This window comes from Peromyscus leucopus, chromosome 5 (assembly GCF_004664715.2).
Source record: "Peromyscus leucopus breed LL Stock chromosome 5, UCI_PerLeu_2.1, whole genome shotgun sequence".
NCBI classification, from domain to species: Eukaryota; Metazoa; Chordata; class Mammalia; order Rodentia; family Cricetidae; genus Peromyscus; species Peromyscus leucopus.
In genome coordinates this window covers 40,810,686-40,837,026 of record NC_051067.1, presented here as the reverse complement: position 1 = coordinate 40,837,026, position 26,341 = coordinate 40,810,686, and the positions used below count along the sequence as shown (strand labels likewise).

General features: G+C 45.2%; 4 protein-coding genes and 1 pseudogene across 4 annotated transcripts; 3 read left to right on the top strand and 2 right to left on the bottom strand.

Moving 5' to 3' along the window:
* Positions 1-674: 674 nt before the first annotated feature.
* On the bottom strand, positions 675-1,158 carry LOC114700069 (histone H2B type 1-H). The gene has a single exon (XM_028879518.2). The coding sequence runs from the start codon at positions 1,101-1,103 to the stop codon at positions 723-725; it is 381 nt and encodes a 126-aa protein (XP_028735351.1). The 5' UTR covers positions 1,104-1,158; the 3' UTR covers positions 675-722.
* A 204-nt stretch (positions 1,159-1,362) lies between these two features.
* LOC114700064 (histone H2A type 1-B) lies at positions 1,363-1,848 on the top strand. Its single transcript, XM_028879508.2, has one exon. It carries the CDS (start codon positions 1,402-1,404, stop codon positions 1,792-1,794), a length of 393 nt encoding a protein of 130 aa, XP_028735341.1. The 5' UTR covers positions 1,363-1,401; the 3' UTR covers positions 1,795-1,848.
* Positions 1,849-2,589: 741 nt separating this feature from the next.
* On the top strand, positions 2,590-25,866 carry LOC114700081 (histone H3.1-like). The gene is made up of 2 exons (XM_028879558.2): positions 2,590-2,938; positions 25,510-25,866. The coding sequence occupies exons 1-2, from the start codon at positions 2,610-2,612 to the stop codon at positions 25,838-25,840; spliced, it is 660 nt and encodes a 219-aa protein (XP_028735391.1). The 5' UTR covers positions 2,590-2,609; the 3' UTR covers positions 25,841-25,866.
* Positions 7,153-7,875, bottom strand: LOC114700078 (annotated as a pseudogene).
* LOC114700072 (histone H2B type 1-M) lies at positions 8,102-9,944 on the top strand. The gene is made up of 2 exons (XM_028879530.2): positions 8,102-8,526; positions 9,866-9,944. Exons 1-2 carry the CDS (start codon positions 8,150-8,152, stop codon positions 9,921-9,923), a joined length of 435 nt encoding a protein of 144 aa, XP_028735363.2. The 5' UTR covers positions 8,102-8,149; the 3' UTR covers positions 9,924-9,944.
* Positions 25,867-26,341: the final 475 nt, after the last annotated feature.

The following is a 26,341-nucleotide window of genomic DNA, read 5'->3' as shown; positions in this document are numbered from 1 at the left end:
CAAAGGTAATATAAGTAGAAAAGAAGGATTGTTTTTTTATGATATCATGAAATTTGCAGGCAAAATGGATGGAACTAGAAAAAAATTGAGTGGGTAATACAGACCCAGAAAGACAAACATGATATGTACTCACTCATAAGTGGTTATATTAGGTGTAAAATAAAGGACAACCAGGCTATGAGCCACAGCCCCAGAGAGGCTAGGTAACAAGGAGAGCCCAGAGTGATGGATTTCCCTGGGAAGGGGGAATAAAAGAGATCTCCTTTCCTTAAACGGTGTGGGGTGGGGATATGATGGGAACGAGATGGGGTTGGGTGGGTTGGGGGCAAGATGGAGGGAGTACTGGAAGAGAAGTCTTGATGGGGGAAGTGTACTTGGGGGTTAGGGACAAATCTGGTGCCAGGGAAGATCCCAGGAATCCACAACAAAGACCTCTAGCAATAGTAGAGAGGGTACCTGAACTGCCCATCTCCTGTAATCAGATTGATTACCCTGTCAACATAGAGCTGACAAATTAAAAGTCGACCCCAATTTATTCAAATATTCCTATTATCCTGGAAAGGGGGAACTTGCCTGGCTAAAGGGTAAATAAAGCTTTAGAGCATGAGTGGGAATATAGAACAGGACTGACTTGCTAAGATTAATAGATGTAACAGCAATTTCATAAGAAACTGTGGGTGGCTCTGAAAAGAGCCTTTGGGTTAAGAGTGCGATCGGCGCGCTCACTTGGAGCTGGTGTACTTGGTGACGGCCTTGGTGCCCTCGGACACGGCGTGCTTGGCCAGCTCCCCGGGCAGCAGCAGGCGCACGGCCGTCTGGATCTCCCGGGACGTGATGGTCGAGCGCTTGTTGTAGTGCGCCAGGCGCGACGCCTCGCCCGCGATGCGCTCGAAGATGTCGTTGACGAACGAGTTCATGATGCCCATGGCCTTGGACGAGATGCCCGTGTCGGGGTGCACCTGCTTCAGCACCTTGTACACGTACACCGAGTAGCTCTCCTTGCGGCTGCGCTTGCGCTTCTTGCCGTCCTTCTTCTGGGCCTTGGTCACGGCTTTCTTGGAGCCCTTCTTCGGGGCGGGAGCGGACTTCGCTGGATCAGGCATGGCAACAACCAAAAGAAACCACAACAGGCAGAAAAGCAACTAAGAGTCAGGACGTAGTGTGCACTGGCTGCTTTTTAAACAGACTTGTGGCTATGCTGATCGCTACTAGCTAACGTCACTCACTAACTGCCCAATCAAAGCAAGAATTTTTCAAAACCACGGTGCCATTGGTTTAGGTGAAACTGCTATATGTAACCAATGAAATCGCTCCGTTTTCGCGCCCTGCGTCGACTATAAAATGCGCCAGTGTGGCTTTCTCGTTTCTGACTGAGCAGCTTGTGACAGCCAGTTTTCTACCATGTCTGGACGCGGCAAGCAGGGCGGCAAGGCTCGCGCCAAGGCCAAGACCCGCTCGTCCCGGGCCGGCCTGCAGTTCCCCGTGGGCCGCGTGCACCGGCTGCTCCGCAAGGGCAACTACTCGGAGCGGGTGGGCGCCGGCGCCCCGGTCTACCTGGCGGCCGTGCTGGAGTACCTGACGGCCGAGATCCTGGAGCTGGCTGGCAACGCGGCCCGCGACAACAAGAAGACGCGCATCATCCCGCGCCACCTGCAGCTGGCCATCCGCAACGACGAGGAGCTCAACAAGCTGCTGGGCCGCGTCACCATCGCGCAGGGCGGCGTCCTGCCCAACATCCAGGCGGTGCTGCTGCCCAAGAAGACCGAGAGCCACCACAAGGCCAAGGGGAAATAATAAGTCATTGAAAACAAACTTCTAGCTAAGCCAAAGGCTCTTTTCAGAGCCACCCACCCTTTCTCCAAAAGAACTGATTGAACACTGGCTGTTAGGTGCAGTATGAGGTTTGTTCTATGTTGCCCCACTGTTTGCTCAAACCACTGAAACTATGTTGCCTCTACATTGAATCAAATTGGTTAACTCCTGTGGGTGTGCTAACTAAAGGTTGAATGTTTTATAGATGTTAAGACTGGTACTTTGACCATTTAAATGTTAATTTCAACCCAAGACACAACTGCATATTTATTGGGAAACAACTAATCACTATGTACACTCCTCACTTGAATGCTGATTATGAGCATGACTGACAAAAGTCAGTCGCCATTTGCCAACACCAAATCCAGCTAAGGAAGTAAAATCTTTATGTGGTATCATAGCTAAGCACATGTCCATTCCCCCTCTCCACCTCCGCTCTGTGCAAATTAAAATTCACAAATTGCAGGGGCCAATGTGTTAATCATTTAAAGTCGTTTTTAAGTCACTACCTAATACATTGCCTTTTCATATAATCTGAAACAGAATGTTGTAAAAAATGCTTTAAGACAAAATGACATTGACTTTCCACTACTACGCGGTCGAATTGTCTTTAGGGGAATTCCACACTATCGCTCAAAAAGCAAACCATTCATCAGACTGCAGAAAACAAAAGGACCCAACAGCCAATTGAGTTGTTCTTGCGGCCATTTTGACCAATCAGAATCCGTTCGTCTGTATAAATTTTGGTCGCGGGACCTGTGTGCTCAGACTTCTTGTAAGCTGAAGTTGCAGTAGTTATGGCTCGTACCAAGCAGACGGCTCGCAAGTCCACCGGCGGCAAGGCCCCGCGCAAGCAGCTGGCCACCAAGGCCGCCCGCAAGAGCGCCCCGGCCACCGGCGGCGTGAAGAAGCCGCACCGCTACCGGCCCGGCACCGTGGCGCTGCGCGAGATCCGGCGCTACCAGAAGTCGACCGAGCTGCTGATCCGCAAGCTGCCGTTCCAGCGCCTGGTGCGCGAGATCGCGCAGGACTTCAAGACCGACCTGCGCTTCCAGAGCTCGGCCGTGATGGCGCTGCAGGAGGCCTGCGAGGCCTACCTGGTGGGTCTGTTCGAGGACACCAACCTGTGCGCCATCCACGCCAAGCGGGTCACCATCATGCCCAAGGACATCCAGCTGGCGCGCCGCATCCGCGGGGAGAGGGCTTGAGTTGGTCGCCACAGCTTTTTCAAAGGCTCTTTTCAGAGCCACCCATATCTGCACTGAAAGAACTGTTGGACATTTTGGAATTCTCTTGACAACACCAGCTCCCATTCTTACTAGTTTCTTGCTACCCAAGTTTTGGTGAGGCATGTGTACCTTAATAGGTGCCAGGTGGGCGGTTAGCCTTTTTTTTTTTTCCTCTTGGGCAAACTCGCAAAATACTGTTTAACCTGCTGTTCAGGTATGTGTTGGAGGTTATTAGTGTTGGATCTAGTGTGCCTAAGCATTTGGTCATAAATTTGTAGCCTAAGTCCTTACGGGATAGTTTTCTAATTAATTTAGCAGCCGTTGAAGCCATAGACTGACTCCAAAGCCATCTTCATTTTAGGTATGCGTGAAGCTTAAAGCGTTGTCTCCGTTTTCATGCTAGAGTAGAGATAGATGTGCTTTAAAAGTGTTTGGGTGTTTAATCTTTGCATATCTGCACCACTTGTATCTGGTGCTCTCAGGCCAAAATAGGGCATTGCGTCCCCTGCGACTGGAGTTCCAGAGGGTTGTGAGCGAAGGGGTTAAACTCCCACTCAACCGAGTTTAGGTTCCAGTTCTCTGAGAAAGGAAAAACAGATGTCTCTTCCACGAAGAGCCTTACTCTTGGGAGAGGAGAAAACAAGCACAGGCCTAAGTCAGGTCAGCCTCACCATCCCTCAAGAACAAATCCAGCAACCCCTTTCTGAGTCATGTCAGAAGTTGCTCAAACTTGTGCAAATATGTCCGGAAATAAGACTAAATTTCAGGTCATTAAAAGTACACTAATGTAACCCCTGCTTGTTTAACCAATTATAGGTGAGATGACCTGACTTCCTGGAACACCCCTTAGTTGTGCTTAAAAGGAGCCTCCACGATCCTCTTGGGGGCGTCGACATTTTTTACAGGTCAACGACCCTACATATGCTGGAATATTAACACACTCCTTGCTTTTGCGTACTATTTGAGTCTGGGGTCTCCTTCAGCATCTCCTTGGACCCTTACATGAGCCACCATGTGCAGCTAGAGATCTGAGGTCTTTCTGGAAGAGCTACAGGCCTCTTCATCGCTCAGCCATCTCTCCAGGCCCATGAAGGGCATTTGTGTTAGTTTGTGTACTCCTGATAATGTGTTCAGGATCCTCGGATAAATGAGTAAGTGGATGGAGAAACAGGAAGAAAACCGTGTGGAAGATGTGAAAACCACGATGTGCCAGAGCACCAGAACCAGCTTCCTGTGGCTTATGAAGGCCATCCCTAAGTTTAAGTGTCCATCTGTCTGTCTAACATTCATTTTTCTTTTTAGCAAAGCATTCAGCTTTTCCCGGCCAAGTGGCATATGTAACAATCCTGTCTCAACTTGTCAGTGGGCTTATTGAAAAAAAGCACTTGTGCCAGAGTGAAGAGTTCTGGTCCCTAGCAATCACGGGCCCACCTGTAACTCCACAAAGGAGGCAGAGATAAGTTGGCTAACTTGACTACTGAGCCCCTCCGCTCTGGGTCAGAAGAGGGAACCTCAACTGAAGTATAAGGCAGGAAGTGATCAGGCCACCTGCACTACATGCACACATTACCATACATACCACACACAAACACAAAATAAAAAGTTTAAGTTTGATATCATTGTGCTTTGTGTTGGCATGAATTCCTAAAGCAAAATAAAGTCCAAGGAGGTGACCTCTGGAAAGGAAGAGGGATATTTTGGAAGGAAGGGCCTGTGGGGCCTAAGGCAGATGGAGAGTTTATCTTTGGGTCCAGGCTAAGCTAACCATTGACTGTACAGTAAGCAGTACATTCTTTCCTTCCACAGAGCAACACGAAGCTCTCTTACAAACTCTAAGAGGACTCACACAGGCTTTGGTTTTGTTTTTTCAGGTCTGCACTGATCAATACTTGGTATGCATCTCACAATTTTAGCCTTTCAGTTAGAATTACACGAAATTTTTTTTAGCAGCAGTGATCAGATACATGTACATGAATATTCTGTTTCTGACAATATTCCATATGCTGGCTATCACAGTGTGGTCAGGTCATCCTCTAAATAAACTTTATAAATCCTAGCACACCTCATCTCCCATATAAGAACTTGGTTTTGCTTTAGTAATGGCATATAAAAATGAATACTAGGTGACAGATGCCACATTCTTTTGGCATGTCCTAGTAGGTAGACATTAATGTTATTTATTAAGACAAGGATCAGTAAAGAGTTGAATTGCTGAGTGATGGATCTAGGACACATATTTATTTTTTCTTTTTTTTTTTTTTGTTTTTTTGGTTTTTTTTGAGACAGGGTTTCCCTGTGTAGCTTTGGAGCCTGTCCTGGAACTCACTCTGTAGACCAGGCTGGCCTGGAACTCACAGAGATCCACCTGGCTCTGCCTCCCAAGTGCTGGGATTAAAGGCGTGTGCCACCACGCCCGGCCTTTTCTTTTCTTTCTTTTTTCTTTTTTGTTTTCCTACAAGAAATCTTGACATCAGGCCAGGGGTCACATAGAGGGGTCACACAAACTTTCTAATTTGCCTACTTCATATCAGCCACGAACCGTGCTTGTGGGCATCCTCTGCAGGTTCCCTGTACGACCCTTTGATAATAGTTCCCCTTAATCTCCAGAGCAGAAACTACCTTCCATAGGTTTTATTCTTTCAAACCACCGTGCTCCCTGTCCCCCAAGCCTGTACCCTTCTTCTTCACCCCTCTTAGGTTACTGACTCATTTTTGTGTTTCTCCTCACTAGGTTGTTTCTGTAGCTCGGACACTATACTCGTGGCATCCAAGGGTGAAATGAACTGTCTCTGAAAGAATAATTCGAATTTAAAGAGGTAAAATAAGTTATTGTGCTTGAACTTCCTGAGATAGCATCACTGTTACATAATATAAATATAAATTTCCTTTCCAACATCCAGATTTCCTATATGCTAATATGGGCAATATCAAGGGTAGTTGACCCCACTGTTCTCCAAATGGCCTTTAGCTTTTCAGAAGAAATTAAACTTTTCCTGAACACAGGTTGTCTGCTTGTTAGTACTTTTGGGGTTGGGATGACAACATTCAACATCATTGTTACTACTGCAGTCTCATTTAGGAACCATCCCTGGCAATCGTGTGTGTGTGTGTGTGTGTGTGTGTGTGTGTGTGTGTGTGTGTGTGTGTAGGTGGTCAGTATATAAAGTAAACACTTAACTCGTTGCTTACAGCAATTTTTTTCTTTTTCTTTTTTGCGATGGGGGTGTGTGTGTGTCTCACTGTATAGCCCTGGCTGACCTAGAATTCACAGAGATCTGCCTGTTTCTGCCTCCTGAATACTGGGATTCGAGATGTGAGTCACCCATGTACAGTAATGTTCCTAACAGTAACATAAGACCGTAATATACAACGGTTAACTACAAATATTCATAACAGGAACATAAAGCTAGAAACATTACTTTCTAAATTTGTATTAATTTATAGACCCACCTCAAATAGCAATCCTACTTCGTCAGCCTTTGGCTTCTTCAAACTCAGCAATCCCACTGCCTCAAACAGCAATGATGTTACTTACAGGTGTGAGCCACTCCATACCTGGCTTGTGAAATTTCATTTCGGTGTCAAAGCAGCACAATCATATACACGGATACTGTATCACTACAGAAAATGTAAGTTGTGTTTCCCAAAGGACATGTTAATAGATCTTCATTCAACCTCTCCCTACCTGTAACTCCAGTTCCATTTTATTTCCAGGCTGTCATAAACAGAGGCAGAAGTAATCAGAGGTTAAGTCAAAAACAGAGCTAAGCTAATATTGCTTACTTCCTTTAAAAATACATATCTATTCTTAATTACTATTGTACGGGTGGGGTATGCATATGTGAAAGCCAGAGGACAACCTGCAGGGGTTGATTTTCTCCTTCCACGTGGGCTCATGGGATTGAATTCAAGTGTTCAGTGCAACTGTTTAAGGCTTCCTGGCTCTATACTGGGCCATTAGCTGAATTTTACTCAAACAAAAGTGAAGACTGCAGAAAACTGTTACTTAGATGTGATGCTCCAGGAACAAAAAGCAGTAAAGAGCAAAACAGTGCTGAGGCCACCTTTGGCAGAGTTCTACCTTGCAGGAACTCGAGACTGGTACGACACAGTACTCCACAGGAAGTCTAATCCGTGTTCAATTTGGCATAGCTTGAGGGGCAAGAGAGCTAATCTGAGTAAGGCACTCGTCATGTGAGCCTACAATCTGAAAGTGATCACCGGAAACCAGGCAGTCAAGTTGGGCGGGGGCTTCCAGACAATAACTCAATGGAACAAAATGAAAGTAAAGCTCATCTTGAAACTGTTCCAATAATGAGTTAATCACAAATCAAAGCGTCATTTTTCTTTTCTTTTCTTTTTTTTTTTTTTTTAGTAAAGAACGGAGTTCTGAAAAGTCTTTTTTTCTAAGAACTCTTGAAAACTACACTGCTCACTGGGCCTTGTGGTGGCTCTCGGTCTTCTTGGGCAGCAGCACCGCCTGGATGTTGGGCAGGACGCCGCCCTGCGCGATGGTGACGCGGCCCAGCAGCTTGTTGAGCTCCTCGTCGTTGCGGATGGCCAGCTGCAGGTGGCGCGGGATGATGCGCGTCTTCTTGTTGTCGCGGGCCGCGTTGCCAGCCAGCTCCAGGATCTCGGCCGTCAGGTACTCCAGCACGGCCGCCAGGTAGACCGGGGCGCACCCGCTCCGAGTAGTTGCCCTTGCGGAGCAGCCGGTGCACGCGGCCCACGGGGAACTGCAGGCCGGCCCGGGACGAGCGGGTCTTGGCCTTGGCGCGAGCCTTGCCGCCCTGCTTGCCGCGTCCAGGCATCACATAAAAAAGACGATGTGTATGATGACTTACCTAATACAGTGGAAAAGCAGTTCATTTAGGGGCGCTAAAAAAGAAGACGTGGCATTGGTTAAGACTCTAGTTTCATGTTAACCAATCGAAGCACAGGATTGGAAAATCTGCATTCTGATTGGGTTAAACTAACCTCTAATTGACCAATAATAATGCGTCCAATTTTTCACTCTATTTGCATACAGAAACCTATATAAGCAGAGCGTTCGCCTTCATCCTGTACCTTGACAACCTGCTTTGTTGAGTTGCTTCGCAACAGATACAATGCCGGAGCCAACTAAGTCCGCTCCCGCCCCGAAGAAGGGCTCCAAGAAGGCCGTGACCAAGGCGCAGAAGAAGGACGGCAAGAAGCGCAAGCGCAGCCGCAAGGAGAGCTACTCGGTGTACGTGTACAAGGTGCTGAAGCAGGTGCACCCCGACACGGGCATCTCGTCCAAGGCCATGGGCATCATGAACTCGTTCGTCAACGACATCTTCGAGCGCATCGCGGGCGAGGCGTCGCGCCTGGCGCACTACAACAAGCGCTCGACCATCACGTCCCGGGAGATCCAGACGGCCGTGCGCCTGCTGCTGCCCGGGGAGCTGGCCAAGCACGCCGTGTCCGAGGGCACCAAGGCCGTCACCAAGTACACCAGCTCCAAGTGAGCGCGCGGATAGCACTCTTAAACCAAAGGCTCTTTTCAGAGCCACCCAACAGTTCTTTCGGAAGGGCTTTTACACCACAAACATTCATGGTCCTTTTTTCTTTTCTTTTTTTTTTTTTTTTTTTTTTTTTTCCCCTTAGACTTAGTTTTCTGTTTTAATTACAAGCTTAGAACGCTCCAAAGCTATGCAGACTGTTCAACTGAGTCTATCCCCGCTAGGAATTAAGTGCCCGTCAGCTGTTCCATTTCTAGCGGTTTTGGTCCCTTCTGTCTTTGGGAAGTCACATTATGTTTTGTTAAAGTAGTACTTGCTTCACAAGTCTCAATTGGAGATTTCATTTAGTTTTCTGAGCATCAGTTCTCAACTGCCTGACTTACTTCACCCTAACCACCTGAATTGGCCTCAAATTTTGCATATTCCTTCCCCAACTTGGGTAGCTGGGATTATAAACTGGTCCAACCAGGTTTGGCTGTACAAGCCCCAGTTTTTTCCTATGGGGTTGCCTGGTAATCTTGGGTTGCATATAGATTTTAATACTGTCTTCTGTTCTACCATTGCTTGCTGTGACTTATTTTTAACTATACAAGAATTTATTGGTGTGATGTTGATATTTCAAAATGGAATTTAGAGAAACAACTTCAATGGGTCTTAGTGTGATTTTCATTTTTATATTAGTTTTGGGATTCTGGTTACAGGGTTTTTTTTGTTTGTTTCTTAATCATAAAGTACTAGGCAAGGTTAAAAAAAAGTTCATTCAAGTATAATAGGAATTTCAAGAAAATGAAAGTTATTTCGAAGTCCTCTCAGGCGAGTATGTGCAATAGAATGGTGATTAGTCATATAATGTAAGTAATTGAATAGCATCCTAGTTTATGTTGCTGTTGTAAACACCATGACCAAAAGCACCTAGAGAAGGAAAGGCTTTATTTGGCTTACAAGTACTTCCTGATTTAGTCCATCACTGAAGAAAGTCAGGACGGGAACTCAAACAGTAGCAGAGGCAGAAACCAGACTCATACAGATGTTTTTGTCCTACCTCCCAGGACCACCCTACCCAGGGGGTTCCTGTAAGCTTGGCTCGACCACATCACTCGTTAATTGAGAAAATGTCCTACAGAATTATCTATAGGTCAATCTGATTCAGGTATTTTTTTTAACTGAGGGTCCCTCTTCCATCATATGACTCCAGCTTGTGTCAAATAGATGAAAACTAAAGTAGCACAAACATCAATGAAATATTAGTACATAGATGCTCAGAATGAATTTTAGCTATTGTGTAGTAAGATCTTAATACGCCTGTCTAACCTTTTTGTTCATTATCTCTAATCTCTATAGTATCCTGTGGAACAAATTCTATTGTCTTCCTTCTTTTAAAGTTGAGGAGATTAAATGAGAATGGACTGCACTGAAGTTACAACTTGCATCCTGTCTTGTGTGAATGCAAAGACTGAGCTATGAGCTAACTATTCTTCAAAATAATAATACCTCAAATTCTGTACAATTTCAATAAATTTTCTCTCATTGATTTGCTTACTTATTATTTTTTTTTTTTTTTTAAAGATTGAGAGTTTGCTTTGTAGCCAGACTTGCTTGGAACTCACAACAGTCCTCCTTCCTCGGCCTGCTACATGCTGTAGGCATGGTCACCAAGACCAGATATCATTTAGAGGTAGAATTTCAGCCTGAATCCTCATAAGAGGATAAACTGCCTCTGATATTCATTACAGTCTAGAGACTGGTCTATGATGACTTTAATTTCAGTTTTGAATGAGTCAGTTTATTAAGTATATAGCACGTCAAAAGCAAATAAATAAATAATAGTGAGAGAAGCAGTAGGTAAAACCTGATCAAATGGGATCTGAAAGCCTCCAGCAACAATCAACTGAGGAAGCATTGTTGAGGCGGTCAGCTGGATTTCATGGGTCAAATCTGTTGCTCACAACATAAAGCCGGAACCAGCTGGGAAGTTGCAGTCAGCTGGAGTTTGCTAGTGGGCTTTTCCCTCCACTGCCGGGCTTCCCATAACTGAAGCACTAGCTTTTTTTTTTTTTTTTTTTTTTTTTTTTTTTTTAAGACAGTATTTCTGTGTAGTCCTGGCTGTCCTGGAACTTTCTCTGTAGACCAGGCTGGTCTCGAACTCTCAGATCCGCCTGCCTCTGCTTCCCAAATTCTAGGATTCAAGGTGTGCACCACCATTGCTCAGATAGTTTTGGTTTTGTCCCTGGGAGCACTTTTTCATCATGGGATAAACAAAAGTAAGATGCTGTTCACCTTTTACGGACACAATGATCCTATGCTTGGGCTGTTTTCTATTCCTTCCCAGTAACAACATTAGGGGAGGGAGCTAATTCTTACACAAGGGGCCTTGTAAGAGGGGGGCTGGGGGTGGGCAATTCGAGACAGGGTTTCTGTGTAGCCTAGCTGTCCCAGAAATGTCTCTGTAGACCAGGCTGGCCTCTAATTCAGAGATCTGCCTGCTTCTGCCTCCCTAGTGCTGGGATTAAAGGCGTGTGTTACCAACCACTCAAAGATTCCAGCGACGTTAACATAATCATACTTGGGTCACAACCAGTTGGGTGATACAACTCTCAGACAGCTTTTCAGTGAACTCAAACATTATATGGCAATTTGCCAATATAATGCTTTATTATACCTACTCTCTTTGTTCCAAGATTAAGTCAATGAGATGGATTAACAAGAGAAAAGTGTATACATTTCTTACACGAAGAAAAACAAATAATCTTCAGAGAGATCTGTAACTTTATATTCCTTCTTGGTGGAGGAAGGAAACAGGCAAACTAGTGGAACACAAATTACACCCTAATCAGGACTTCGTTCTTGCAGAGGTTACTCAGGATAATGCAGTTGCTTCTGGGTGGCTTGTCTTTGGTAATTTAATGGAAAATCAGATCAAGCATATCCATGAATTTGATTCCAAAATGCCCTTAGTTTGTCCTGCAAAAGGCAAAATTTGGAGTGGCATTTACCAAGTTCCTCAATATATATGTAAGGAATATTAAATGTATGAAAAAAAGAATATTTCCATTGAAGTGGGAGAAACTAAGAGTAACAAGTTAGTGTTTTAAAGGATTTACCAATAAACTTACTTAGTAAATACTGAGCACTCTACCATGGCTCATGAGGAAACTCCTTGGTGTATAGGGAGCAGAGGAAGCTTGGAATAAATGAAGTCCTAAGGGAATTCGTATTGTTAACATGGGATGGCCAGGTCACAGACCCTAGAATCTCAGAGCCACGAAGGAATGGAAAAGCTCCCCACACCAGGATGAGGCTCAGAGACATAGCAAAACCTACTCTTCTGGTACGTGTGTGGATGCTGATGGTGGGTGCAGAAAATGCCTAACTTCCCTCCCTCAATGTCAAGGCCGGAAGTCTGCTCCCATCTAGACTGCTCCTACAGACATTAGTCAAACCTGTCTCCTTGATGAAGCTGTACGCCATAAACACTGACTTCTTGTTTATCTGTATGTAATAATTCCACTTCCTTGTCCAGCTGGGTGCAACAAACCTGCCTCTTGTTCAACTCTATATAAGAAACACTGCACTTGTGGGTGCTGTGGTTTCTGCAGCCCCGGCACCAGTTCATCCACTCTCGGCTTTCTACCCATGTGTCTGTCTGCCTTGTATTTCCTCACAGTCCCAGTCACGACCAAGGCCCTGGAAGTCATTTTAGATGCACCCTTTGTTTTGTAAGTATTTTTCAGTTTGTCTAATTTTCCTGATTTGTTGGCCTAATTTTTAACAGTGTCCATAAATTTCCTTGTAACTACTGATGCCAACAGCTGTATTGGAGTTTTGTTCTGGGGCAAGTCACCTGGAAACAGGGAGACGGACTCAAAAATAGGTACATGGCCTTCGACAAAATTGACTTCCCATCAGGTAACATGTGCAAGTGGATTCCTAAGCCACTCATATTTCTCCTGAATACCCAGCACCAAGTTCAGAGGTCACAACTTTTCAGGCTTAATAATTTCTCAGCTGACTCAGGAAATGGAGGGAAATTGCTAGAGTTTTGTTACACTCTCATCATAAAGGATTCAGATCACTGTTCTAAACATTAAAGATTCTCTCCAGGCTGGAAAGAGAGATGTACTGAGATGGGTGTGAGGCAAAGAGGTCCTTTATCAACACCGCGGCAGACCAGGCCTGCCCACAGAACGGGGAAATCCTTACATTCATAGCCTTTAGACAGAGAGGGTCTCTGAGTTTAGCAGATTATTAAAAGTCCTAAATAAGATATATGAGCACAATTTAGAAAGCTCTGTTGTGGCATACCCACCAGAGAAGATTATCCTGTCTACTTCATGCTCCCTGTGTCATGTGTCTGTCTGTCTTCATGTCTGTCTGTGTGAATGGGTAGCTTTCAGGAAGTTACAGCTTTTTTTCCGTGTGTGTGTGTGTGTGTGTGTGTGTGTGTGTGTGTGTGTGTGTGTGTGTGGTTTAACTGGGAATAAGGTGGGTTGTTTTTATTTCCCAGGGATATTGTTTCTGCAAATGGAGCAGAAGGGACAGGCTAGGGCCAAGCAATTCTTTGTGATTAGTGCAGCCTGACTTACTAACCTCGTGACCAGAGGCTATTACCAAACCTGAGTGTGTAGCATGAATTTTAAAAGTTCTTATTAATAAAATCAAACCTGAGGCGAGTTATTGGGGTGAATACTGGAAGGTCAGAGAGACAGAACAAGCCACAGCTATGTCATCTCACCTCGCCGGATCCTCAGCTGGTCTTGTCTCCTCAGACTGGAAGCTTCTGTGTCCTCATCCCAATGGCTCTCAGCTGAATTACTGCTCAAAAGCCTGAATGCTTAACCAGCCACATGCTTAACCAGGCCAAATGCTTAACCAGCCAAATGCTGATAGTTTCTGGTCCTCATGCCTTATGTATCTTTCTGCTTTCTACCACCACTCCCTGGGATTAAAGGCTGGCTTTCTGGGATTAAAGGCATGTGTCACCATGCTTGGCTATTTCCAATGTGGCCTTGAACTCACAGAGATCCAGAGGGATTTCTATCTCTGGAATGCTAGGATTAAAGGTGTGAGTGCCACCATTTTCTAGCCTTTGTATCTAGTGGCTGTCTGTTCTCTGACCCCAGATAAATTTATTAGAATACACAATACCACCACATGAGTGCTCTTAGGCTCCCACACATCTCTCCAGCCCTGGTCCAGGCTCTAACCTCTGCACAAGCAATTTTTACCCCTTGGCCTAAAAAGCAATCCTTTAGGTAATCAAAGGCAAGTCTGAGGGCCCCAGACTGTTGGCTACTCATTTGTATCTTCTAAATGAGCCCTCTTCAGAAATGTGGGCTATGTGACTCTTATTTCACCAGAGATAGCTGCAGCCCACTGGATGTAAACATTTAAATGTTCTGTATCAATTCAATCTACATTTCACTGTCCTCGGTGTCTCTGGCTCCCTTCCAGGTATGACTTTCTCTCAATCTGGGCTCGAAGTGCTCAGGATGGGAGAGTTTTTGCATGCTGTGATGGCTATTTGACTACATGTTGAACTAACTAAAGTCCAAATAGCTGGGCACACTTGTGAGAACATTCTTTAGACCCACTTCTAAACCAAATCTTTGAGGTGAGAATATACACCTTTAATCCAGATCTTTTGAGACAGAAATATCCCCCTTTAATCTTGGCCACACCTTCTGTTGGCAGCCTGTATAGGGCATGGAAAAAGCAAGCTTGCCCTCACTCTGGAGAGCAAGTCCATTCCTTCACTGTCATTGGAGTCTGCTTTTCAGGACTCAGGTATATACTGAAGACCAGCTGAGATATCCAGCCTCATTGACTGAACAACTACTGGGTCCTTGGACTTTCCATTATTGGATGGCCATTGTCGGGCCAGCTGCCACAGCCTGAAAGCTTTTTCATATGGAATAGGATTTATGAGAATGACTCACAAATATATGTAGTCTATAAGTCCTGTTTTGCTAGAAAACCCTGACGAATACACATGCCTAGCTGATAACAGTGTCAGTCAATCTACAGAAGAGAAAATTCAGTGGGCAGCCAACCCCTAAGGAACAGAATGGGCAATAAGGGGGAGACACCTCTCAGAACTGTTCTCAGTGTGGAGTAGTGGAGGTGCTTGACACAATTCTTGTCTGTCCACAAAAGGAATAGATCTAATCTCAAAGGAATGAAAGAGATGGTGTATTTGGGTTTTCAGACATCTTGGAATTCAGAAAATGGTGGCACTTTCACTTCCTGAGGACCTGAAGGAACTGGAGTTTTAGAAGCAGTCTATTGTTAACCTCCTGCCCCCACCCAGGGGGTCTTCTGATCCTTTTCTACCCTAAGGGAGCCATAGAGGTGAGAACACCTCAGGTAAGAAGAAACAAGACTGTCCCTCTACCATATAAACGTAAAACCAGAAATACTGGTCCCGATCCCTTTGTGGATAATAACTGACCAGGAAGACCAGTTTGTTGATAGGAGATCATAAGACCCTGACCCCGGAGAAGTCCGGTCTTAGACCTGGGGAAAGAGGAGTCCATACTGAGAAGCAGAAAAGATTGTGCACAGAAAGTCCTGGCTGGGGTTTCCCGTTAGCTCACACCACACCTTTGTTGTCTAATTCCATTATTATACAACTGCCTTTTACTCACAATTCAGAAGAAGAAAAAAGACCTTTTCCCTGAATCTCTGAATATTTATTATAGAAGACTTGATGTCACATGAAAGTTTAACACAGTTACCCTAGAGCTTCCTCCTAAGTCTGTTTAAAATTGTTTTATTAATGAGACCAAGAACTGGACAAGAAATCTTAGCTTCCCCATAATGAGCCCAGGAAAGCTGGGGCCACACACATTAGCACAAAGGCCCAGATTAAGCCACACTGAACACATATGGCAGCTAGCTGAGCAATGAAGCTTTCTCTCTGCTCTGATCTACTGTGCTTGGGAGTGGACTCTTGTCACAGGAGCAATGTGAAGAAGCACTCTGCACACTTGGAGATTAACAAAGGGTAAAAGCTCTTTAATGAAAGTGTTTGTCCAGCTCTGGCTAGTTCTCAATGAGGATCTGGTCTTGAACAGAAGATTTCACTGACTTGTACGCACCGTGAGCTTCTGTATTCCACATACACTGTCATTCTTAAATCTCTTTGGGTCCCAGCCCCAGGTTACACTTTGAGCGATTTAAACAAAGGCAAGTCTACATTTCTGGCCCGTTAGGCAGGTGGGAGATTTACAGAGCAAAAATATTGCGAGAGAATTATTTTAAGTGTTCTTTACAAAACAGATGTTACCTGGGGTCCTCTTACTCACCTGGCAGAAGACTGCTTTTCTCAGGAAGTGAAGGAGGTAGTGGGTGCTTCATGGCAGGAGAGAACTTACCAGTGATTGTAACCCTGCATGGCCCCCTTGAGTTGACTGCTGGAGGCCTGCTCTTTGATATGGGAATGAGCCTCAAAGGGTGGTTGTAATCACCTTTGTCTCTTCTGTTTTGGAAATGGGGCCTAAGGGCCAGTCAACCCTGGTGAATAAAGTTACCTCCCAGCATCCTAAATTTTGCTCCTCTACTGTCCCTGGTTAGTGCACTGCTTATCTTTGGGATATTTGGAGGCAGGGCCCCCTTAGCTAAAATGGACCTTGTGTGACTTAATGTCTCTTAAACAAATCTGTTATTAACAAATCCTTTCTAACATCACTTCCATTACTTTGAATCTCCTCTACCTCAGTACGGCAAGCATAAAATCAAGAGAACAGCTACATAAAGATACTCATTTAGAGCCAACTTAATCTGTTGATTAAGTGTTGGCAGTCCAGAATGTACATGTCCATTTATCTGATTTTCAATGTCCAAAGCATTAGAGACTCTTTTCACCACATCAGCTTGCTGGGGATTTTGAGAAAGGGCAATTCCTGCAGTAGCAGAAGCAACAGCAAGGGCAGTAACAACAGCAGCAGTGATTCCAAAACCTCTCTTTGTTCTATGCAACTGGACAGGAAACTGGGAAGATGCTTCCATCGGCATCAGAATGGCAGCAGGAATTCTTCATCATCAAGCCAGCAACTGCTAAGGCTGCATGCAATTCTGAACAGAACAATTTTAATAAAGCATCCCCTCCCACCCCAGTATAATAAACAGGGAAAGGAGGAAATGCTAAAATTTTTTCCAGAAGAATAATTGACTTTAACAGACTCCTCAAAAGTCAGGATGAGATGGAATAGAATCATTAAAGTTTTATCCATAGGTATAGGAGCCGACAGGCGGCCCATAATCTAACCACTAGCATAAACAGAAGGAAGATAGGGCTATGTGTCCCTACAGGCATCAGCACTGGGGGATTTTTTTACCAGATTCCAATACACCATCTCTGGCTTCACTTGATACATCAGAAGCAGCATTTCCATCAATCATAGACATTTCCACAGGACAACCCACCTCTCCGGAACCCACACTGGTGACTCAGCATCTGGAGGATAAACACACACCGCTCCCCTTACCCACGCCAGAATCGAGGCAGGGTCTTTCCAAATACCTGTAGACAGATCTTTCCACCTAACCTGCGCCTGTACCATAGACCGGCCCTGAAAATGTCGGGCCATGGCAGTAAGGCCCTGTTTATTAACCATTACAAAATTTAAAATGTGGGGGCTGGAGGGATGGCCCAGTGGTTAAGAGCACTAGCTGCTCTTCCAGAGGACCCGGGTTCATATTCCCAGCACCCACATGGCAGCCCCTAACTGCCTGTACCTCCAGTTTCAGGGGATCTAACACTTTCACACGAACAAAATACAAATGTGCATGAAATAAATTATAAAAAAAAAAATTTTTAAATGTATAAAACAGATGATAGTTTTACATTTGATCCTGATTCTGGCCCCACAATCTCCCCCACTTTTATTTTATTAAATACTGCTTGATAGTAGCATGTGCTCGTTCAACTATAGCTTGGTCTTGAGGATTATAAGGAATGCCAGTAACATGATGAATAGACCAGGCAGCACAAAATTGTGCAAATCTTCTGCTGGTATAAGCTGGGCCATTGTCTGTTTTTACTTGTCTGGGAACTCCAAGGTGAACGAAAGCTTGAATACGATGGTTTTGTACATCTTTTTGGCGTTCTCCTCGATGTAAGGAAGCAAAGATAGCTCCTGAACACGTATCTCCTGAAACATGCATACACTTAAGCACACCAAAGGAGGGCACATGTGTAACATCCATCTGCCAAATATCATTGGGACGGAGACCTCGAGGATTCACTCCCAGCGCTGGAGAATTTAAAAAGGAGGTGCAGGTGGGGCAGGTGGATGTAATTTTTTTTTGAGCTTCTTGACTAGAACATTTAGTATGGAACTGTAAGGATTGTGCATTTAGATGATATTTTTGATGCAATTGCAAGGCTTGATCATATACAGTGGCAGTCATAATAGCTCAGGTTAAGGAATCAGCTAAGGCATTTCCTTGAGTTACGGGGCCAGGCAAGCCTGTATGGCCACATATATGAGCCACAAACACAAAGTGCTTGCGAGCCCACAATAGGGATTGTAATTGTAGTAACCATTCATGGATCCTAGAAATAGAGGCAACATAAGGAGAAGTCTCAAGGGGTCCTACTATTTGACTTGCATAAATATTATCAGTATAAATATTAAGATCTTCACTGGGAAACTGTTGAAGGGTCATTATTAAGAAATAATCTCGGCCTGGTGAGCAGAAGAATGTAACACAGGTTGCCGAGAAATTTGTTGACCTGAGACAACCACAGCATAGCCATTATTAGAGGCATCTGTAAACACTAATCAAGCCTCTTTGATGGGCTTATTCTTAACTACTTTAGGAAAAATAACAGGGTGATTTCGAAAAACATCCATGAATTTACTGGCAGGATAATGGCAATCAATATGACTAGCAGTGGTGCTAAGAAACAAGCACCATTGCCGGGCGGTGGTGGCGCACGCCTTTAATCCTAGCACTCGGGAGGCAGAGCCAGGCGGATCTCTGTGAGTTCAAGGCCAGCCTGGGCTACCAAGTGAGCTCCAGGAAAGGCGCAAAGCTACACAGAGAAACCCTGTCTCGGAAAACCAAAAAAAAAAAAAAAAAAAAAAAAAAAGAAACAAGCACCACATATCATGTGTAATCTGTAACTGTTGTGTCTGTTGATTATTATATGGAAGAATAATTACATCCGGTTCTTTACCAAATATCCTAATACTCATAAGCTTGGCTTTCCATAATAGTTGTAAAATTAAATCATAATATGGAGTAACTGCTCCATTTGGTGAAGCCGACCCATGAACCCAAAAGAGGGAGGCCTCCTGCCAAAAAACTCCTGTAGGACTAAATTGAGAAGGAAAAACTACAAAGGGAAATGGCAAATCATAATTAATGCACCGTGAATGAGCATTTTCCAAGGCTGCTTCTACTAGCTGAAGGGTCCTTTTGGCTTCCGGAGTGATTTGTTGCAAAGAATTGGGTCCAAGTTTCCTTGTAATAAATCATATAAGGGCTTTAACGCTTTTGTGGGTATGGATAGAAAAGACGGAATGCAATTTATATCTCCCAAAAATTTTTGGAATCATTCAATGTTTTTAAATGTTGTATGCTCGATTATAATTTTATAGGCTTAATGCCTTCCTGGTTAATAACATGGCCTAAATATCGATAAAGGGACATTAACTGAATCTTCTCTGGGGCTATAAGTAAGCCTGCTACCTTTAAACATTCTTGCAACCGTGCATAGGCCCTTAAGAGTTGCTCTTCTTGGGAGGCAGCTAGCAATATATCATCCATATAATGGATAATATACAATGAAGGAAACTCCTTTCTTAATGGCAGGAGTGCTTCTGAAACATACATTTGACATGTAGTGGGACTATTGGCCATTCCTTTAGGTAAAACCACCCAATGATATCTCTGAGCGGGAGCTCTTAAATTAATAGAAAGCACACTAAAGGCAAATCTTTGACAATCCTTAGGATGTAATGGAATAATAAAAAAAACAGTCCTTCAAATCTATCACCATAAGGTGCCAGTCCTTAGGTACAGCCACAGGACTAGATAAACCAGGTTGTAATGCACCCATGGGTTGCATAGTAGCATTCACTGCTCTAAGATCCTGTAACAATCTCCATTGTCCAGATTTTTTCTTAATAACAAAAATAGGGGTATTCCAGGGTGAAGTTGAAGGGACAATATGTCCCGCCAAGAGTTGTTCTTCCACCAACTGATCAGCAGCCTGAAATTTTTTGGCTGGCAGGGGCCATTGTTCCACCCACACAGGTTTATCATTAAGCCAAGAAATAGGTATGGGTTGCGGCCGCGGAACAATGGCCCCTACTAAAAATGTCCTAGTCCTGTTCGATCTCCTGGCAGTCGAACGATTTGATCATCAACCTCAATAGCTGCGTTCTTGCCCTGGGCGTTTCTTCCTCGTCCAGACCCAGGAACCCAGCTCATTTCCATCATCATTTTAGTAACAGGAGGAGGAGGAGGATTCCTTGTTAGATTAGTTGTTAATACTGCTCCCATCTGGAACAGCACATCTCTCCCCCATAAGTGTGTGGGTAATCCAGGCAAGACATAAGGCTGAAAACTCCCTTGACGGCCATCATCATCTTTCCAATGCAAAATTTTAGTACTTTTAAGAGGTGTGGCTTACCCTATTCCTTGTAATTTTGACAAAGTACTCTCCAGGGGCCAGGATTTAGGCCAATGTTCGTAAGCCAGAACAGAAACATCTGCTCCAGTCTCCAGAATTCCCTTAGAAACCTTCCCATCTGTAGTTAATTGTAACTGGGGTCTGTCCTGCATAGAAGCAACCCAAAAGGCGGCATGACCTGTGGAGCCAAACCCCCCGGTGCCTCTAACAGGGTTAATAATTGGATTATTCGTAGATACCCTGGGAATCAAAAGTAATTGAGCCAATCGCTCCCCTTAGGGAATGACTATAACTCCTCTTTGAACGGTGGTCATGATCTTAAATTCTCCTTGATAATCTTGATCTATGTCTCCTGGAAGAACTGTGACTCCTCTTAAGGTTACACTGCTGCGGCCCAATATAAGGCCCATGGTGTTAGGTGCTAGGGGCCCACAAACTCCTGTAGGCGAGGCCTGCGGTCCATTTGAGGAGTTAGGACTGCTCTGGCCGTGGTACTGAGGTCCAGTCCTGCACTCCCTGGGGTTCCTCTGGCGAGGTTCTCAACATGAAGGGATTGCCTCGAGGTCGAACTGAATCCTGCCGCTCCCTGGCATACTGGAAGGGTTCATTGCTCTGTACACTTGGGCTTCTCGGGGGGGCCCCGGAGTGGGCCCCTCTGGCCGTTTCCCGGCTGTAGGGGTCTCCCTTCAATGTCTGTTTTTGAACGACAGTCGCTACTCCAGGGAGCCCCTCTCCGGCATCGTGGACAGATGCCAGGAGTAGTCTGTTGTCTGTTATTGGGGCAGTCCCTTTTGAAATGTCCTGCTTGTCCACAACCAAAACAGTTGCGCTGTCCTGCGTTACCTGCAGCCCCTCCAAGGCCACAGCATATGGCCGCAGCTAACACCTGTTATGTGATTTCCATCTCTATCTCTACAGATCCTGATATAATCATTCAAACTCTTACTTCTGTGAGATCTTAAGGCTTCCTTACAGCATTTATTGGCATTTTCAAAAGCGAGCTGTTTTACTATTGGCATGGCTTGATCAGCATCCCTGAACAACTTTCCAGCTAATTGTAATAAGTGTGAAACAAAATCGTGATAAACCTCAGATGGGCCCTGAACTACCTGAGACAGTTGATCGCCTGCCGCTTTATTAGGCAATGCTTTCCAAGACTGGATTGCGGCAGTAGCTCTTTGAGCATATACCCCAGGATCATAAACAAGGCAGTGTACCCTCCTGAGCCGGTCAGCATGTCTAAACTCCTCTCAGGAAACCGGGCTTGTGCATTTAAACGGGCAATTTGTAGACGCTTTTCTTTTTTTTTTTTTTTTTTTTTTTTTTGCATACAAACTGTATGGCCGTGGCAGGCTTCTTGCTAACTGTTCTTATAGCTTAAATTAATAAATTTCCATAAGTCTATACCTTGCCACATGGCTGGTGGCTTACCGGCATCTTCACATGCTGCTGGTCATGGCGGTGGCTGCAGTGTCTCTCTGCCTCAGCCTTCCACTTCCCAGAATTCTCCTCTCTCCTTGTCCCACCTACTTCCTGCCTGGCCACTGGCCAACCAGTGTTTTATTTATTGACCAATCAGAGCAATTTGACATACAGACTGTCCCACAGCACTTCCCCTTTTCTTTTTTTAAAAAGGAATGTTTTAACTTTTACACATCTCTAAAGCCAGCTTGGTATATTTGGGAATTTGGGCGTAGCTTCTCTTACTACTTCCTGCTGGAGGGGGGCGCTGTATCTTATGGGGACACAAAGACAATTTTAGGATCATGGAGTAGTCCATGAGGCTGTATCGTCTGAGCCGGTTGCCTTGAAACGATTCTGGATGTTGGATCATCTGGGCCATGGTGTCATCGGAGACCTTCAGGTGGTCTTGGCTGGTCAAACCTGATGTATCTTAATCTGGAACAAATCCATAGGCTCTGGCTTTCTGTAGAAACAAAAGCAGAGCCTCTTTTCCAAAGCAACATATCCTTATATCCAAATTTTAAAGTCAAGGTACCTTTAAAATACACATTTTGGCATAACTCAACAGCTTTTGCAATCAAATGTTTTTCTTCAGTTACAAATATCAAAGAGAACATAATCCAGATTCTCTGTGTGGTAGCCATCTTTATGTGGCTTATGTTTTATATTACCTTGAGACTATTGCTTTAAACTGCAGCCTTCTTAGCACTGTGGCTGCTGACTCCGCCCACTTCAGCTTCCCAACATGGCGGTGGTACGTTTTCCGCCAGCTCTGGGAGCCATCAACTCTCAGAAATAGTGGGTCTATGCTTCTTATCAAAGCAGTGTGTAGCCCAGAAACCTCTTTTTGTTTTGTACTAGCAAAGGCTAAATCCACCATGCAGCTTAATGTGCCACTTGCAGAGGCCTCATTCCGCCATACTGCAGATCGAGCACACATGCCAGGATCCCGCCAGTAACTCAAACCGGCAGCTGCTGCTCATTTGAGAGAGACAATTAGGAAGCTGTTTTTAGCTCCGTTTTAGAATCTTTTCTCAGGCTTTAGGTGGAAACTCTTGCCCTCTCGTTGGGCGCCATTTGTAGCTAGAGTTTTCCTGCCTTGCCCACAGTCAGGACAAATCTTTTTCACCCGCCAGTCCCACAGCCGCTCAGACCCAACCAAGTAAACACAGAGACTTATATTGCTTTCAAACTGTATGGCCGTGGCAGGCTTCTTGCTAACTGTTCTTATAGCTTAAATTAATACATTTCCATAAGTCTATACCTTGCCACATGGCTGGTGGCTTACTGGCGTCTTCACATGCTGCTGGTCATGGCAGCGGCTGCCGACGCTTTTCTTAATACTCTCCTCTCCATAGTAAGTAATCACCTCCAGACAAAATGGCTCGGCACAGCTGCTGCCAGTCGCTGGGTGTTAGGTTAGCTGCCTGGTAAGATTCCACCAAAGATAAAGTAAAAGGAGCCACGGCACCGTAGCCGGATACAGCTTCCTTCAACTGCCTCATTTCCTTGAAGGTGAGGGCAACGTGCTCTCTGATTCTCTGACCAGGGATAGCAGGATCATCTCTGTATGACCGGGAATGCTCGGGCACCTGAATTTTGGAAGGCTACTCCTCGATACTCCTTTACATTTGGCCATTTCCAATCCTCCTCCTCACAGGCTGGAGGTAGATGTGGCACAGACAGCTGAGTGCCGACAGCGTCCTCTTTGCCTGAACTGTCTTTTGGTTTCACTCTACATTGTTTTAATTTTTTCTTTAACTCCTTAATTTATTGCTTTAATCTCTCCTCCTCCGAGTCCTCTCCTTCTGATTCTGACAACTCGGTCTCCATGCCCCATAACAGTGTTTTCTCCCCAACAGTGGGGGCAATCTTAGAGGGGTCAGAGCCATTCTGATCCCAACAATAATATTATCTATTATAAAGAAATCAATAAATCAGGACAAGTGGCCAGTTGATTAATCAGACTCAGTCATTTACACTGAAAATACATTCTGAGCATAAAAAAAAACAGATTTAAAAAACATCTGGGCTGTAGCTAATGATTAAAGACAGAGCCCTGTGTGGCGCAAGCCTTTGGCTCTAACCCACAAGAACACACAGAACCACACCATCTACTTATGCTAAGTTTATATTCATCCAGAACACTCACAGCTGGCACTAGTGAGTATACTAGAGATTTCAGAAGCCTTTGGAGGGAAATGTAATATTTATTAAATGCCTTAACATTTTGTGAACAAGAACTCCAGAAAAGAATTGTGTCTGCAAAGACTGGATGGTTAGAACATCAGCCGTGTGGAGACACTGGAGTGTGGCAGAGCCAGAGACTAATTACCATTTGTCTTGGGCTGTTTTTTCCTCAAGAGCCATTCCTTGCCCAAAACTGTGTTGGCCTAACATCCTATGACTAACATATGGAATAACCTTCTGAAATATATCAACTTAATAAAGTTTCCCATCCATCAAAGGGCCAAGAATGCTGTCTGCTAACACATAAAGCCTGGGACAAGCTGTTTTCATCTTGCAAGGATCTGATGACTGTATGTGAGGGGCGAGGTAAAGAAGCCGCTGACATGACCTCTCCATGACATGATTAAGATTTTTCTACAGATGAGAAAGAACCACCAGAGGCTTTGGGAAGAGTCCAGAGCACAGGGAACGATGTGTAGACTGAACATGACCGGGGCTAGGAGAACAGGAAAGAACAGTGGAGAAATCGAGGTACCCATGATAGAAAATAGAGCACAGACAGAGAGGGAGAGAGAGAGAGAGAGAGAGAGAGAGAGAGAGAGAGAGAGAGAGAGAGAGAGAGAGAGAGAGAGAGAGAGAGAGAGAGAGAGAGATGATTGGCAGGGCAGAGAGAAGTCCCTGAGCTGCAGGGAGTTTTGGGTAGAGGAGGAGATGAGCAGGGCTGATCCTCGTGTGGACTTTGTACACCTCGTCCTTCGGATACTGAGGGAGCCTGGCGGCCAGCATGGGCTTTGATGCACAGCCCTGGGTAGCCATAGGTCTCTTCTGCCAGAGGTAGGGAAAATGACTCCTTTTGGCAGAGGGGAACCAGTTTGGCAAGTTCCTGAGGAATGCTGGCTGTTATCTAACTGCCAGGAGTCCTATCGTTCAAGTTGAGTCCATTTCTGGATATATGGACGACCTTTCAGAGTTTGGGGAAAAGGAGATTACTTTGGAAGTGACAATGACCTCATGTAAACATGAATATATTTTATAAACACTTTGAGTTATGATTTTCTTGGTTCCGTTACTATGAAAAAATGTGCTATACTCAAGAAACATTTTATGGAATTTGGGGTAACCTAAACCTGTGTTTCTGGGGCATGGTCACAGTGTGGGTGACAGAACTGAGAAATATGAACTTTCTAACACGTGAATTTCTGTGGAATTGGCTAAGATTTTTCCATAAATTCCAAATGATTAAGCAGACATGGCCATTTAAAAGCTTTAACTAGTGGAAACTATGTGAAATGTACGTAAGGAAAAGAAGGTAATTCCCAGCACGGGATGCGCCTCAGAAAGTGTGCACTGATGGCCAGAGCACCCTAGCGGTTCCCTGCGGTCTTCTCTCTGGACCGGGTAACCGGTTGTCAGGGGGCCGCTCGGCTTTTCGTATTTTGCACAAGGTTAGCGAAATGACTGTGCGCTCAATTCTTCAAACTGGAAACAGGGGGAAGAGCTAGGTCCGTTACAAAGCACAGACAAGGAAGCAAGAGGCGCCTTTTTTTTTTTTTTTTTTAAGCCTTCCCCTCCCCCACAGCGGCGGCGGGAGCAACTTCCCGCCTCCTCCCGCAGGTTCTCAGTTCGGTCCGCCGCCCGCCGTATAAAAGCCGGTGCTCGGCTGAGGTGTGAGCGTTTCAGCTCTCAGCTCCCTCTGGTGTGTGAGCATGTCCGGTCGCGGCAAAGGCGGGAAGGGCCTGGGCAAGGGCGGCGCCAAGCGCCACCGCAAAGTCCTGCGCGACAACATCCAGGGCATCACCAAGCCCGCCATCCGCCGCCTGGCCCGGCGCGGCGGCGTCAAGCGCATCTCCGGCCTCATCTACGAGGAGACCCGCGGGGTGCTGAAGGTCTTCCTGGAGAACGTGATCCGCGACGCCGTCACCTACACGGAGCACGCCAAGCGCAAGACCGTCACGGCCATGGACGTGGTCTACGCGCTCAAGCGCCAAGGACGCACGCTCTACGGCTTCGGCGGCTGAGCTGCTCCGGCTCCCGCTTGCCTTATCAATAACGGCCCTTTTCAGGGCCACCACATCGTCTTGAAGGAGCTGACCGGTTCTTGATGAAGTTGGGTGTTCAGAAACATCACATAGACAAGCTTGTCAGAGCTGCTTACAGGTTAGGAGCAGACGGGTAGAGCGGTCCAATCAGAACGTACCTGCCTAGGCTCCTCATTTGCATGCCAGTTACCAAAGCTGTGTCTTGGTAAGGAATGCTGTGGAGTAGTCAAGAGGTGGTGATGGGCTAGGATTTTGCTCTCGTGTTTAAATGATCGCGCTTTTTACAAAGCTTACCAGACAGTCCTGTAGGAATAGAGTTCGAAGATTCTCTTGTGTTTAGAGGAAGGTTGCATTGGCTTTGCAAACCACATTTCCTGTGATCCCGTGACACATTCTACTGACTAGATACCACTTTTGGGGAGCAAGTTTCTGAACTGAGTTTTTTTGTAAACTATAATGAACTTTACATAATTAAAAATC